The 15,328-nt window shown below is 47.8% G+C and overlaps 1 protein-coding gene across 1 annotated transcript in view; it reads left to right on the forward strand.

Annotated features, from left to right (window-relative positions):
- Window positions 1–13,938: 13,938 nt before the first annotated feature.
- Window positions 13,939–15,328, forward strand: part of ZSWIM6 (zinc finger SWIM-type containing 6) — a 180,193-nt gene continuing 178,803 nt past the window's right edge. The window contains exon 1 of the mRNA XM_045566572.1: window positions 13,939–14,620. Within this exon, the coding sequence (XP_045422528.1) occupies window positions 13,954–14,620 (667 nt within the window). The 5' untranslated portion in view covers window positions 13,939–13,953. The remainder of the gene's footprint in view (window positions 14,621–15,328) is intronic.

Genomic DNA, 15,328 nt, shown 5'->3' on the forward strand with positions numbered 1-15,328 from the left:
GTTTCTTTGCTGCTGGCATAAACAAGCTACGGCTATGATGGCAACACTGTGTGGATACTTTAGGTGCATACTTTGATTAATTGCACTGCTTCTTGTTTGAGATATAGTAAACTAAACTTTTGATTCAAAACCGGACATTTCATATTTAATGACCTAATAAAAACTAACTGTATGATTACCTTGAAATATGAAATATGGAGACAGAGTACCAATTCGCAAAGCCCTGGATAGCTCGAACCCTAGAGAATACTTACTATGTGGGTGTGCCTTCCAGGCTGGGAAAGGAACTAGGATAATGATGAGTTTCATAACCAATCACCTCCAGGGCCAATTTCTTGTGTAGGAAGATTAGAGGTGCGTGGTAAGTTTTCTGGCCTCCCAGATTTGTTTCTGAAGAGAGCAGATAAGGCCAGGATAGGAAAAACCTAGATTCTGAGTTAGAAATATCAAGTAAGACTTCAGGGCCCCTGAAATAAAGATGTGTCCTAAGTAATTAATACACAAACATGATGGAAGTAATCACAAGGGAGAAGTGAATGGGGTTTAAGTCACAGGGCCCCATGACGCATTATGCCTGGCTATGCAAGTGAGTTAAATCACTTCCTAAGTTGTTGCCAACAGTACAAATATCTGCATTTAGCATCACATGCAACCAAAGAATTAACCAAATAGACTCTGCAAGTTTTTCCCTCTTTGGCATAGTAATTCCTGCTGTTATAATTTCTCCATTAAGTCACTGGAGAATGCAGGGCAAAGTCTAATTGGGATAGGTGCCACTGGCCTGCATTGTGGGTAGCATTGAGTGGGTACTCAACTTTGGTGGGGGAGGACTGTGAAGCTCTACTTTCTGTGCAACTCTTAGGGCAGACCTGTTGCCAGCCCTCCTCAAAAATCATTTTCTGTTCATGAAATATACTTCTTTATACCAATGGAGGTGGGAGAGGAAACTATCTAAAATTCAGTCATGAAATTTTTTTATCCTTTTTCTCTCATTTTGAGCTACATCAAAATGTACATGAAGGTAAAATGCAGAACCTTGAAAAACCATTTCAGCCTGAAACTAAGCTCAAGTTCCTGAGCTTGACTGTGGATTCCTTCATTGGCAGACGGGTCTGGGTTGGATGGGGGAAATGGATAATAGGGGGATGGCACCACAGAACATGCACCAATCTTTCTTTCCTTCCTTCCTCCTTTCCTCCTTCCCTCCATCCCTTCCCGTCTTCTCTTCCTTTCTCATTCTACTGCCGATTCCTATGTCCTGCCCTCCCCCTTTCCACTAGTATTCTTGAGTGGCAGCTCCATCTTTCTAAGGTGCAGGTCTGAGAGCAGAGGGAAATGCATGAAGAGGAAGACTAAAGAAACTTTTCTTGTGACTAAATAAAAACTGTCAATAAAAATGCTGAAGTTTTGTGATCATATTGATAACTGAATGGGAAAGCTTGACTTATTTTTTTATGCAAGATAATTGTGTTTGCTTTGATATATTACGAGAGTTCAGCAGGAACATCTGGCGTACTGGCAATTACGTTTTCTGAAGGGAGGGTTCAGCCATTGCTACCGCAGCTCTTACTTTCCTGAGTACCATAAGGTTTATCTGAATCTCTGAGTATCTATGATCTTGCAAGATCCAAATTTCCCTTCAAGCTTATGTTTGTCTTTCATTTGTTTCCTAATTAGCATTCAGGGTTTCAGCCCAAGAGTGCACTGCCAGAGGCATAACACTTCCCTTGGTGGTGACCCTTGTTGTCATTGTTCTAAAATGAATTCATAAGACTGTTCTCTGATTTTCAACTTTGCTTTGTGGCACAAGGACTGTGAATGTTTAGTTGACAATACGTGTATGTGCCTTTCTCATTTCCTGTTTTTAAGGGCTGCACTTAATTTATTTGAAAGGGTGGAATATTTTAAATTACAATTCAGCAGTTTTACTAAGGAAGGCTGTAAAACACAATGAGCAAGGAGTTTTACTTCCTCCTTACAATTGCTACTCCCCTGTTTTGAAATCGTGATATCCTCTGATCAGTGGGAATGACTTTAACTTATGCTGTAACATTTTGAACAGCAACCATGCCATGGCTGGAACTGTAAAGGGGCATGAGATTCCTGCACACTATAATTCCATCTTTCCAGACGCCTTATTAGTACACGGAATGCGTCTGCCTGTGCTTGATATTGTTCTATCTTGTTAAGCCCCCCTTCCCCCAGGCAGAGCATTTGGATTGGTTAAGGAATGCAGTTACTTAGCCAATCAAGTGAAACCTTTCTCCTGCAACCCTAGCAACACCTGACAATGGTCATTGATAAATGTTAAGAGAAAACCCCTGACGAATGCAACCAGCCCTTGAAAATGGTGCCTGTCAAGGGCAAACAGGACTAGTCCTACCCACAGAGCACTTTGTGTGGCCGGAGGAGTTAGTAGTTTGTGTCAGACCTGCAAAAATCGAATCTGGATGTAGACACTGAGACTGGCGCCCAGCGCTCTACCCCAATCTGCTGCTACTTTGGCTAAACTGATTTTTGCTGGTCAAAGCCAGTGTTGGAGCGGGGGGTCAATGGCGGAAGTGGGAGACGGAGCTCATCTTCTCCCACACCAACCAAACCCCCATATCCACCAAACTATTTTCAGTGGTTGGAGAGAGTTCACGTAAGACTTTGGCTCCAGGGTCACACTTCTGTCACTGGTTCTAATTTGTTCCTCAGGGCATGGCAAGAGGAGCACGTTCTGAGGGCGGCAAGATACCTGGCTATGTCCCCAGTGGCACCTTTCCAAGACTTCTTGCTACACATCTTTCACCTCCCAGCTGAACCCTGTCAGGGTGCAGTTGGCTGGCCTGCTGCACCTACAGGCACACTAGGGACACTCCTCCCAGGGTGCTGTTACACCTAAATGAGCACTTGGCCCTCTCTGGGAGGCTTCATGATTGAGGGATCTGAAGGCAGACCTGGCAGAGGCTGGGGTGGGGCAGGCAATGGAGAATAAGAAAGGGCAGCTGCCAAAAACATGCACAGACAGTTCATAGGCAAATGCATGTTCCCACAAAAGACATAATAGCTGTGTGTGTACGATACCCTCCTGAAGTCCCCTGACTTGATCATTCCAGTTAGTCTAGCCACCTTCAAGGCATATTTCAAACCCTGGTTGAGTAATCCATTGTGCAGTGATTAGCTGTTAATGAAGCTGAAAATATCTAAATCATCCAACAAGTAATCTGAATTAATTTTTTATGGTTACCACTGCTAGACTAGCCGGTGTCAGAACAAAGACAGACTTGGGGATACGGACGCAGACGTTCACACATGCAGGTATTCTGTGCACACACAATCTCACACACAGGTAAACTTAGGCAAGAAGAGCAAACGTGGAACTGGGACCTTCAAGGACAGTCCATGAATTGAAGAGTGTGAAGTCCAAGGTGGAATTAGTAAAGTTCCAGTGGTTCCCCCTTCCTCCCTCCTGGTACCTCCCATACACTGATCCACCCTCCAGGGCCTGTCCTGAATATAATTTTCCACCAGGGTTTGGCACTCAGTCAGCTTAAGCAATCCCTCGGGAGCACACTGATAATGACTTCAAGTCTAGGCTCTAAGGGGATATTGATATTTTTCAAAGGGAGCTTATGAAGGTGCAAAAGAACTAAGTCTCTAGTGTTGAATTATAAATTGGGGGGGATATCTTTAGTCTGGAGATTTGGCCTTGCTCAAACATACTTTTTGTGTAGAGGTCTCCTCTGGGTATTCCCAAGGCCAGACTTACAGGCCAGAAAAAGAATTCCAGGTGAGGAGGGTGGGTTGCAGTGGGGACTAATCCATCAGGTGTATGCTCTACAGGAGGAGGAACCCTGAAATGGAGAGGGAGAGGCCAGCAGGGTGAACTTCCACACAGTAACAAACTTGGAGCTGGTTTTAGAATCTTCCATATCTGTTCCGCAGGGAACTTGGAAACTTTCTGGTGGCATGAGATGTGGAATAGTACAATACAGTATATTATATAATATGTTAAAAACCAAGTCTTATATAGTCATATACATGCATATATGTTCTAGGTTCACAGTCTGAAAGAAATTAAGGCATTTTGAGAGGATGTAATATTGTGGACATTGGACTATTAAGGAGATAAGTAAACTATTTTCTTCCTTTTCCAGATTTCCAAAATTTTTGGTTATTATAGTCAAGTTTTCTGTGGATATGAGCAACTATTAAGACTGCAGAACAATAGCAGAAAGCAATATCAAATGTTTACTTCTTGCTCTGGAAATTAAGAAATTTTTATCTACCTGTGAAATAGAGAATATAAAAAATTGATAATGTATGTACTATGGTTCTTTGTAACTCAAATTTCCAGTGTGTCCAAAAGAGCTCTATAAAGTATCTGAAGTGTTGTGAGGATGCCTGGAGGGAAAAGGTGAAGATTCTCTCTTAGAGCTAATAGTTCATGCTCAACAACTTGAACTTCACCTAAGAATAAACCTGAGAGCCCACATCTGGGAGAGCATGTTTATCTTTAATATAGCAGTTTAGAGGTGGAGGCATTCCTGGAAGAGAGCAGCACCTGGCACATTATAGGTACAAAAATAAATATTTGTCGATGACAAAGAAGCACTACTTCCAAATCCACATTCTCTCTATTTGCAAATACTATCAAAGGAAGAAAACTCTAGAACCCCAATACAGTGGATATATCTTCCCCCTCCGAATCTCTAAAAGATCATTGTTTCTTATTTCTATGGTAACTAGAAGACTTGAAATTGCCAAAACTTGAGAGACACTTGAGACGAAAGCCAGGAAAAAAAAAAATTTAACAAAGACAAATGTTACAGGCAGCATGTATGACAGTGTGGTAAAGTTTTTGACATTTGTTTGGGAAGATTTTCTTATTTCTTTGCTTGGAATAATGCAATGATTTCCAGAATGTAGCAGTAATAGCTTCACACCATGCTGCTGAATGTTCATCGAGTAGATTTTATTCTTTTCTGGAAAGGAAAGGAAAGACCCATGGGCCTTGGCAGCAATTGAGTGAATGTAAGCTGTTAGAAATTGCTCTCCTGGCACACCTTGATGCTAACCACAACGAGGAGGCCAGTCTGGCTGAAGTGCCCTTGCTCCCCCCCTTCTGTGGTGTGAACAAATATTTATTGAGCACCTACTATTTTCCAGGTAATCTGCCCTACATACAACTAAATGAAAAATTACAACTCAGATAAGAGCTCCTAGGAGAAGCACATGCAACAAGTACAGTGTGTGATAGGCAGAACTGACCTGTCAGGGCAGCCAGGCTTTCCTTAGGAAGTGTGATTAAGCTGAGTAGGAGGAAACCAGGCAGTTGTTGCAGGGCCTGGGGAAGGAGTCCATTCCAGGCAGTGGGAACTCTTGGGCAAGGGCCCTCTGGAGGAAATGAGTGTTCAAGGAACTGAAAGCAGGCCTGAGCAGCCTGTGTTGGCAGAGCCCCCGAGACTGAAGATAATGAATTTGGGACAAGGCCAGTGGAGAGGTGGGCAGGGGCCAGGTCATTCCTAATGCATAGTCTTGAGTCTTGCTTGTTAAGGATTTGGTCTCCATCCCTTCCCACACCAGGAATGCATGGCAGACAGTTCTTGTGTATGACATGGGAACAGCAGCTTCTGGTTCATCTGAAATCTGTCAGAACATTGTCATAGATTCCAGAGGGAACCCAACTTCCAATGGGTATAATTTCATGAAATACTTTAAACCTAAGTCATATTCAATAAATATTATTTTATGTCTTATGATTTAGCAGGCATCTCATGAATGTCATCATCATGAATTTCAATTATCATTATATATTAACCCCTCAGAAGCTAGGGTTTGGCCACCTAATAGCCTCCCATTATCTGGGACCTAGCTGGGATCCAGGAAGTCTGCAAGAAGGCAAAATGAATATGAAAAAGATCATGCATATTTTAACAAGAGGGGAGATCCTCATTAAATACTTGGTTGATTTTTATTTTACACACCATTGTAACAAGCAGGTTCTCTGGATCTCAGGCCATAGCAGAGGCGGAGCAACAATTCAGAAAGAGAGAAGGGACATTATGGGTAGTTATCTGACAATAACCAGAAGTAATAGGAGACGGCACTACTGTAAAGAAGGAGAGCCCAAAAATCTAGAAAAAAGGACATAAACACTGAAAATTAAATAAAAAATATAAGGAAGGAAAGAAGGAAATCAGTCAATCAACCACAGCTTTTAGTTATGAACAAACAACCTTGTATACCTTAGTAGATCTTAAGGACATCACTGTGTTTATGAGTCAGGCTTTTTTTTTTTTTTTCAAGACACAGAGTCTTGCTCTGTCACCCAGGCTGGAGTGCATGGCACGATCATAGCTCACTCCTAGGCTCCAGCTATCCTCCCACCTCAGCCTCTGGAGTAGCTGGGACTACAAATGCATGCCATCACGCCTGTCTAATTTTTTTCATTTTTTGTAGAGACAGTCTTGCTATGTTGCCCAGGCTGGTCTCAAACTCCTGGCCTCAAGTAATCCTCCCACCTCAGCCTTCTAAAGTGCTGGGATTTCAGGAGTGAACTACCATGCCTGGTGGAGTTTAAGCTTTTAAAAACAGTTTTGGTATTATACTTAAAAAGTGTGCCTTTGGCTCTTTGGGAAACATGTCCATTCTGGGTGGTTTTCACAAAGGTTCTGCATAACCATACTTTTACTATAGTATTGTTCTGTGGGAGTGTTAGTTTTTTTTTTTTTTTTTTTTTTTTTTGAGACAGAGTCTCGCTCTGTTGCCAGGGCTAGAGTCCTGTGGCGTCAGCCTAGCTCACAGCAACCTCAAACTCCTGGGCTCAAGCGATCCTCCTGCCTCAGCCTCCCGAGTAGCTGGGACTATAGGCATGTGCCACTATGCCCGGCTAATTTTTGCTATATATTTTTAGTTGGACAGATAATTTCTTTCTTTTTTTAGTAGAGTCGGGGTCTCACTCTTGCTCAGGCTGGTCTCGAACTCCTGAGTTCAAACAATCCGCCCACCTCGGCCTCCCAGAGTGCTAGGATTACAGGCGTGAGCCACCGCGCCCGGCCAAGGGAGTGTTAGTTAATATAAATTTCACATTGAAAAAATGTCTGATATACCAGCTTTTGCTGAAACCTCTTCATTTTCACAAGTTATCTAATTCCAGGTTTGAACAAAGTCATTGGAAGTGACAATTTCACATCTGTATTGTCATGATGCTATTCTTGATGGGGAGTGAGTACTTGAATATTTAAAAATATTGTAGGTGATAAAATGCCCTTAATAAATCCATTTTAAAGTTTAGCTATCACATTTTAAACTTGAATTTTCATGTTTGTCTCTTACATGCGCATAGTCTTTAGGCATAAGTTGCCCCCTAAAGTTACCTGGTTGCTTACATTTTTATAGCTCTACTTCTTCCACGTAGGGATGAGAATGAATGAAATATTGTTGGATCACTTTGGAAAATGCTTATGCTATGTGCTTATGAAATGACTTTGGAATTGCATTATTTTCTGCAAATGACATCCTTCATACATGTCAGAGCATCTTTTGTCTACCTAGAGAACATGTTCATACTGTACTTATTTAATGTCTTAAATGTGTTTTTCTTGTACCATCTCACATATCAGAGATATCTGTAAAAGTGTGACCTGGTAGATTGATGCAGTTTTGAGGAAATCATTAATTTTCTAAATTTTTCTTCTATAGTACCACTTTTTCAGTGTTTAAAAATGGGAGCTTTCCCTCTCTAGTTGACATAGGTAAATAAATATTGAAGTAAATATCTTCACATTATCCAATTAAATAGTATGCTTTTGTCTATCTTGTGGCAATCTTAACAAAATACCTCATAAAAAGTTAGTTATTAAAACCAAAAGAAAGACTAAAAGTTATAATTAAATGTGGCATTTCCTATTTCTTTGGGCTATCACTAGGTTCTAAGTCTGTTCTGAGGCCTGATAAACATTCCAGTTTGGAGATGTTTTCATTTCATAAGACTTTCACCATTGCACTTTGGATTGGAGTAAATAGTAGAATGATAACAGTCTGGTCACTTTTCCCAATACTGAAATTGTACACAGACTATATTTATGTTAAATTTTTTTCCTAAAAATTAACAAGTACAGATTATCTAATATTTAATAAAAGCAAATACCTTTTACCTCTTGAGGGTAGTATTGTTGTCCATATTACAAAATTTGAAGCAAATTTATTTGTAAGCAGATTGTCAACCTGGTTTTTTTGGTATGTGTTGAGATACGATGATTTATTTTTCAAAATTCCAGATGGTAACTTTAAAGGCTTCCATCTAAAGAGAATACACTGTTCTTAGAAGTAGGGTGGAAAAAATTGGTTGATTGATTGGTGGATGAATATACTTTCTTATAATCACAGCAAATTTTAGAAGAGTACGTTTTAAGGAGTAAAACGGTGTGAGTTACTGAGTGACAATGTGGTGTGGAATATGACATTTCTCAATTTTGCATATTCTGAAGAACTGTACAGGTCATGGGTTAAAAAGATAGATTCCAACCCTCACCCCAGCCCTGCTGAATCAGAATCTCCAGGGGAGAGGTAAAGGAAATGTATATTTTTAACAAGTGCTCAGGGTGATTCTTATGATCTGACAAGTTTGGGAAATCCTGGATAAAGGAAAAAGTTCTCACTTTGGAGTCAGACAGATTGAATTTGAATCCCTGCTAGGCCAGTCGGCCAACGTCTTTGAGCCTCAGTTACTTCATTTATTTCTTGTGTCAGGGGGCTGGGGCATCATACGAGTTACTGTTTGTAAAGGACCCAGCACTGTGTCTATATCCACTCTCTTAAAAATATTAACAGTAAGATATCAGTGGCTTGGTTCTCCAGGATTTAACAAAGTTAAAATGGACCCAATTTTTCTGCTCTTCAAAGATGAAGTGATTGTTTTCAATCGATCATTTCTGGATTGATAATTCCCTGCCCACCTCTTCTTTTGCCCAAGAATCTGTTTGGTGAAAACTACTGACCAAGAAGACTCCTTTGGCACTTTTCTCTGCTATTGAACATTTTTCACTGATAAAGTGTCATCTCAAATACCTCATTCTTCACCCTTTTTAGCCAAACAGGGTAGAATTCTTTGCCATTCCACCGGAGGGAGGCATAATTCCTGGTTCATAGGTTAACTTTACTGTTTTTGGCTTTTATTCCCCTCGGAACAATTTAAGTATACTTCATGAAACATAATTGGCTTTGGTTATAATATTTTAAGGATCCCCAGTATGAAAAAAAGAATGGAAATAAGCATAACTTTGTGTCCATCTTCAAATGACTTGAAGTTCCTTAGATCTAATTCAATTTTCATGTCTTGGAATCTTCCTACTAATGGCAAATTATTGTTTTAATTAGCTGAGATGACTAGCAATAATGATGAGGCAATGCCATTTTTCTCTTTCTGCAGGCCTCCTCCTAAGCACTGGGACCATGTGAAATTCTTTCCACCAAAGGGTAGTTTTCAAACTTCAGTGTAAGGAAGACTCATGTGGGGTAGGTACTTGCTACATGTGTTAATTTCTGGTTCTCAGCTCCAAAGTTGTGTGCATTTTGCTCCGGGACACTCTAGGGGTCTCTCTTTGAAAACCACCCACCCAGTAATTTGATAAACCTCTATCAATTTTAATTCAAAATTTTTATTACTATTTTTTTTTTTTTTTTTTTAGAGACAGGGTCTGGCAATGTTACCAGGCTGGTCTCAGACTCCTGAGCTCAAGTTATCCTCTTACCTCAGCCTCCCAAGTAGCTGGGACTACAGGCATGTGCCATTGTGCTGTGCTCAAATTTTTCATTTTTAAATTAAAGGGGGGTGGAGAAGCTATGATAGATCCCTGGCTAGGATCCCACTACCCTTCTCAAATAAATTCCTTAGCCATCTATTTGTCCATCCACCTATCTATGCATCTGACTGCAATGGACTGGGTGCTGGATGTGGCACTTGGGAGGGGCTGGAGAGTCTTTTCTTCCTTGAGTTCATCAGTTTAGCTACTGGGGGTACTGTTTATGAAGTTGGCCAGGGAGCCCAGCTCCTGGCCACAGTGGTGATGTGGTGTGGTGTGATCTGTGATGTGATGAGTCACTGCATATGGGAAGCTGCAGACTTTATGTACTTTGATTTCCTATCATTACCTAATGGTAAACACTGGAGAGGGCTCTACCCCTGATTTGGTCCCATGGGTAGAGGCCTGCTGGAAAAAGGCAATTATAAGTAATTTGGTAATGATTTCTATGAACACCAGAAAGAAACACTATAAATACTCCCAAAATGAGAGGTGGCACTAGCACCAGCCAAAGATGACATATCATCACTCACTTCTCCCTTGGCTCATGGGTGTAACTAAGCTCTGGAGAGACAGAAGCCTTGCAGTACAGAGCTGGGCACTTGGGGACTACAGAGATGGATGAGGCCTAAACCCAACCCTCATAGAATTTCCAACGAGGGGAGAGAGAGGACAATGGCTCAAGCAAGTACAAACATAACTGTGATGCTATGGTATAAATGTCACAAGAAAAATACAAAGTATTAGAGGGGCTTGAGGAGAGAGAGATCACACATCCAGGTGGGTTTTCCCAGAGGAAGTGGCATTTGAGCAAATTCTTGAAGGAAGGGTAGGAATTTGACAAGTTGCAAGGGAAGAGAGAGACATTTCAGGCAGCAGGAACATCTTGAGCAAATGCGTGAAGTCCTGTTGGAACATAACAGAATTCCTGTTGGGGGACTGGGAGAAGTTCTGTTGGGTGTTATCGGGAGATAAGGCTGGAAAGTTGGGTTTGGTCAAGATCAGATATGAATTTGGACTTTTTCCAGTAGGCAGCAGAGAGCCATTTAAAGGGACTTGAGCAGGAGGGTGACACCATCAGAAATGTACTTTAGGAAGCGCAGCAGCTGGGTGGAGGATGATGTGGAGGAGGAAAGGCTATACAGACACACCACTGAGGCGGCTCTTGCTGAGTGAAGAGGAGGAATAATTGACTGTGAGCAGCTAGAGGGGCTGGGATAGACAACACAGCAAGTAAACTGTAGGAGTTGCAGGCAAAAGGCAGTGACAAAGGAAAAAACTTGGGGCCTAGGAACAGGTGGCAACAGTAATAAAAATACAGGGGGAGGAAGACAATCTGGATTCTGTGAAAGGTGGTACTTTGGGTTTAAGGTGGCTATGGGCATCCTGGTGGTGATGGAAAAGTGAGCTGGCTACCTGGAAGAAGTAAGTGAGCTGAAGGGGAGACAATGCTTTGGGAGACAGTTGTTGGGTGAATGGTGGAAACTCTCCAAGGAGTAGGTCATCAAAAATGGAGAAGACGACCGTAATAGGCTGTATGTAAGGCAGGGTATACAGTAAACAGTTTGAAGGAAAAGCAGCTCAGACATGAGGTAGAAAAAGAGGAGTCAAGAGACATTGCAGGGATGGTAGAGTGTAAGGAAAACCCAGGGAGGGGATGGTTCAAGAGGGAGAGAGTGATCACAATGTCACTGACTGCAGGGAGGGCAAGCTACATCAGGCTGGTGGCTCTTGATTTGTCTTTGAATTAGAGTTGAACTAGATCCCTCCAGCAAAGGATGATGACTTAAATCAAGTCTCTTTGGTTCATTATACTTTCGAAATCTCTAAGTTAGGCACCTCCAAAGGTGTCTGTTTTCCTGTACGTGCAGTAACCTCTTCCACTAACACCCTGTATGACCCTGAATGAATCACCTATTCTGTCTGGGGGCACCAGTTTTGTCATCTTTAAACTTTCCAGTTCAGTGATTCTGTATGTATGTATGTGAAAATGCTTGCTAATCTACACATTATACAAGCCTAAATCCTATGATGACTGTGAGGACAAAATAGAGTCCAAATTTATTTTACTTTCAATTTACTTTGTCTTATCACCTATGTTTTAAAAATTTAAAATTACTTTTATTTTTTAAGAGATCCAGAAATGAACCAGCTGAAGGAAAGAGATTTCCCCTTCTATTTGCCCATAAAGACCTTCCAGTTTTCTGCTCAGGGCTTTTCCTAGGCATTGAGGAGGTGCCCAGAAAAACACTGGTCGGATGTACAAAAACGTAATGTCACCAAAATTTTCCTAACAAGTAAGGCAGCTATGGAAAGCCGGCCTGCGTTCCGACCCCAGGGACCTGCAGCCTGGGGCTGTTAAAGCCGGAGGTGGAGCTCGAGGTCTCCAGGGCCTCGGCCCGGAGCGGGCGATTTTCTTTAAAACGCCGAAGGGCTCTATCCCTTTAAATCCAGGCAACGAGGCAGGCGGGCGGGTAGCAGCCAATAACCTTAAAAGATGCGAAAGTGTCAAAGAAGATATAGTTTATCTTCAACAATAGGACAGTATCTGTAACACTGTTTACGGCAAAAACAGAAGGCGGGGCAAGTTGTTTCTGACGTGGTAATTAAGTCTGCGGCTTGGAAGCAGATTTGACCCGGCTCTGTGGAGCGCGAAGAACAATGTCCGCAGGGCTCCCGGTTCAGACCTGGACTCGCTTCTCCGCCTTCGCCGGCGCCCGCGCCCCGGCGCGCTGCGCTTTCGGCTCGCTCCCCCTCGCCCACCGCCGCGCTGCCCTGCCGGGGAGCACCGGCCGTCCGGGCACCGCCTGGGCTGCAGAGAGCGCGGCGCGCGTCCCGAGCGCCTGGACTCCGCGCGGCCGGGCGCCCGTGTCGGAGCCGGCCGAAGCCCCAAGGGCGCACTCTGCCCGCTCGCAGCAGCCGTCCGCTGCCGGCGGGGCGGTGTGCGCGCGCCCGTGGGGTTGGCGCTCGCCCCCGCGGCGTGTGTACTCACAAAGGTGTATTTGCTAAATCCACAGCCCGGTGTACGTTCCACCCCGAGCGGGAGAACCGCGGGCCTGGAGCTGGGTCTCGGCGGTGCAGCCGCGGGGACGACAAGGGCGGTTCAAGCTCCGGGACTCCGAACGGTGGGCTGGATTCCTGGGCTGAGGGAGAGGAGACCGAGGGTGGGACGGCCGCAAGTCGCGCGGCTGCGGGGCAGGTTCCTAGCGCTCTGCGCGTTTTCCGACACCTGGCTGGCTCGGCCCCCAGCCCGGCCGCCAGGACGGAGCAGACGCGGGGCAAGGGGCTGGGTGCGCTGCAGCCACGCGGGGCAGTGGGGTGGGCGCTCTTCTTCTCTACCCGGGTCTGCAAAAGTGAAGTGGAAAACAGTCGCCGAACGCAGCCCTCCTCTCCCTTCCCCGGCGCCGCAGCCTCGGCTGGTGGCGGGGGAGTTCCCCCAGACTGGCTGGAGGGGAAGCGGGCAGCCGGACGGCCTCGGCCGCACCACCTCCGCCTTCCTCTCCACCCGCGTCCCCCCGGCTCTATGCCGCATTTCTTTGTTTTGAAAGCGCCTCCTCCGCTCAGAGGCTTTTCCCCGGGAGGGCAGGCTGACGGGGGGGGGTGGGGCATCGCCCGCGGGCCCCGCCCCCCACTTAGCTCAGACCACTCCCCTTAGGACACCGCTCATCACCCCCTCTCTCCCCGCTGCGACCCACGAGGCGCGTCCTCACTTATCGGACTTCAAAGAGAGGCAGGGAACTGGAGGGGAAGTTGAGCGGGCAGGGGGCGCAGAGACCCACTCACCTTAGGCCGGGGCCGGCAGCCTGCCCCTCCCGCGGGAACCCCGCCTGGGCCCCGCCCCCCGCGTCACAGCAGGCTGACATTCTCACAACCCACCGGGCACGCAACCCTCCCGCCCCCGCCACCCCCGTGTCCGCCGAGTGCTCTATTTATGTTTCAGCCTAGCGATTTGCATAGGCCCCGCCCCCGGCCTTAGGTTCCCCCCATCGGAGCCCCGCCCCAGCCTCGACGTCACGGAGGAGGCCCCACCTCTTGTGCCCGTACAAGGAGCGGCGGGCCCTAGATGGCAGCGTGGCGTCGCCACGGCGTGTGCGTGTCGCGCTTCCTTGTGCCGTTTATAGGGTCCCGGCACTTCCGCTGTTGGGTTAGAAGCGGCGCGGTCATGGCGGAGCGCGGACAGCAGCCTCCTCCCGCGAAACGGCTCTGCTGCCGGCCGGGCGGCGGTGGCGGCGGCGGCGGGGGCAGCAGCGGCGGCGGCGGCGGCGCGGGTGGCGGCTACAGCTCTGCTTGTCGGCCCGGCCCGCGGGCGGGCGGTGCGGTGGCGGCGGCGTGCGGGGGCGGCGCGGCGCTGGGGCTGCTGCCGCCGGGCAAGACCCAGAGTCCAGAGTCTCTGCTGGACATCGCGGCGCGCAGGGTGGCGGAGAAGTGGCCGTTCCAGCGCGTGGAGGAGCGCTTCGAGCGCATCCCGGAGCCGGTGCAACGCCGCATAGTCTACTGGTCCTTCCCCCGCAGCGAGCGGGAGATCTGCATGTACTCGTCCTTCAACACCGGCGGCGGCGCCGCGGGCGGCCCCGGCGACGACAGCGGCGGCCCCGGCGGCGCGGGCGGCGGCGCGGGCGGCGCGGGCGGCGGCGGCTCCTCGTCCTCCCCGGCCGCCACCTCGGCCGCCGCCGCCGCTGCCGCCGCCGCCGCCGCCGCCGCCGCGGGGGCCGGGGCCCCGTCGGTGGGGGCCGCCGGGGCGGCGGACGGCGGCGACGAGACGCGGCTGCCCTTCCGCCGGGGCATCGCGCTGCTGGAGAGCGGCTGCGTAGACAACGTCCTGCAAGTCGGTGAGTCACCGGGCAGCTGCGGGCCGTCTGTCCGTCCGTCAGTCCCGTGGGGGGGGGGCCGCTCCTCCCCTGCGGGCAGCCCCGATCCCAGCGCGCGCCCACACCCCGCCTGGTGTCCTCACCGGCTCGGACGGTTCTCCCGAGTGGAGCGCCCATTTCCTCCCGCTCCTCCCCGCCCCCCGTCTCCCCGGACGGGCCAGCGCGAGTGGGAAATGAATCAGCAGGACGCGCCCCTCCGCGGGGTTGGCGCCCCCGGCCCGCTCCCAGCTGCCCGCCCTCCTCCCGGGGAGCACATCCTGGAGGGCTGCTCGCCTTTTTCGGAGGGTGGACGTGGACAAAGGCGCGGGCGGACGGCCGGGCTCCTGCGAGGGTGTGTGTGGCTGGGCCGTGCGGGGCGGGGGAGGGGGCGCGGGCCGCACAGACAATGCCGGCCGGGGCGAGCCGGGGCCGGGCCGCTCTGCGCTCTCCCCCCTCTCCCCCTGTCTGTCGCTTGCTCCTCTCTCTTTCTCCCCCCACCCGCCCCGTCCCTCGCTATTTGAGGGGAGGGGAATACATTTAACGCCACTCGGCGGCCGCTCCTCTCAGGGCTCCGACGGGCGAGTGGCTGCGGCGCTCCGGGGTCGCTGTGGCGTCTGGCCCAGGCTAGCTCCGCCAGCCGCCCCAGGTTTAAATGTCTTTTTCCCTCCGCGCCTCCCGGGTCTCCGAGCA

The sequence above is a fragment of the Lemur catta genome, chromosome 12 (genome assembly GCF_020740605.2).
Source record: "Lemur catta isolate mLemCat1 chromosome 12, mLemCat1.pri, whole genome shotgun sequence".
Lineage (NCBI taxonomy): Eukaryota > Metazoa > Chordata > Mammalia > Primates > Lemuridae > Lemur > Lemur catta.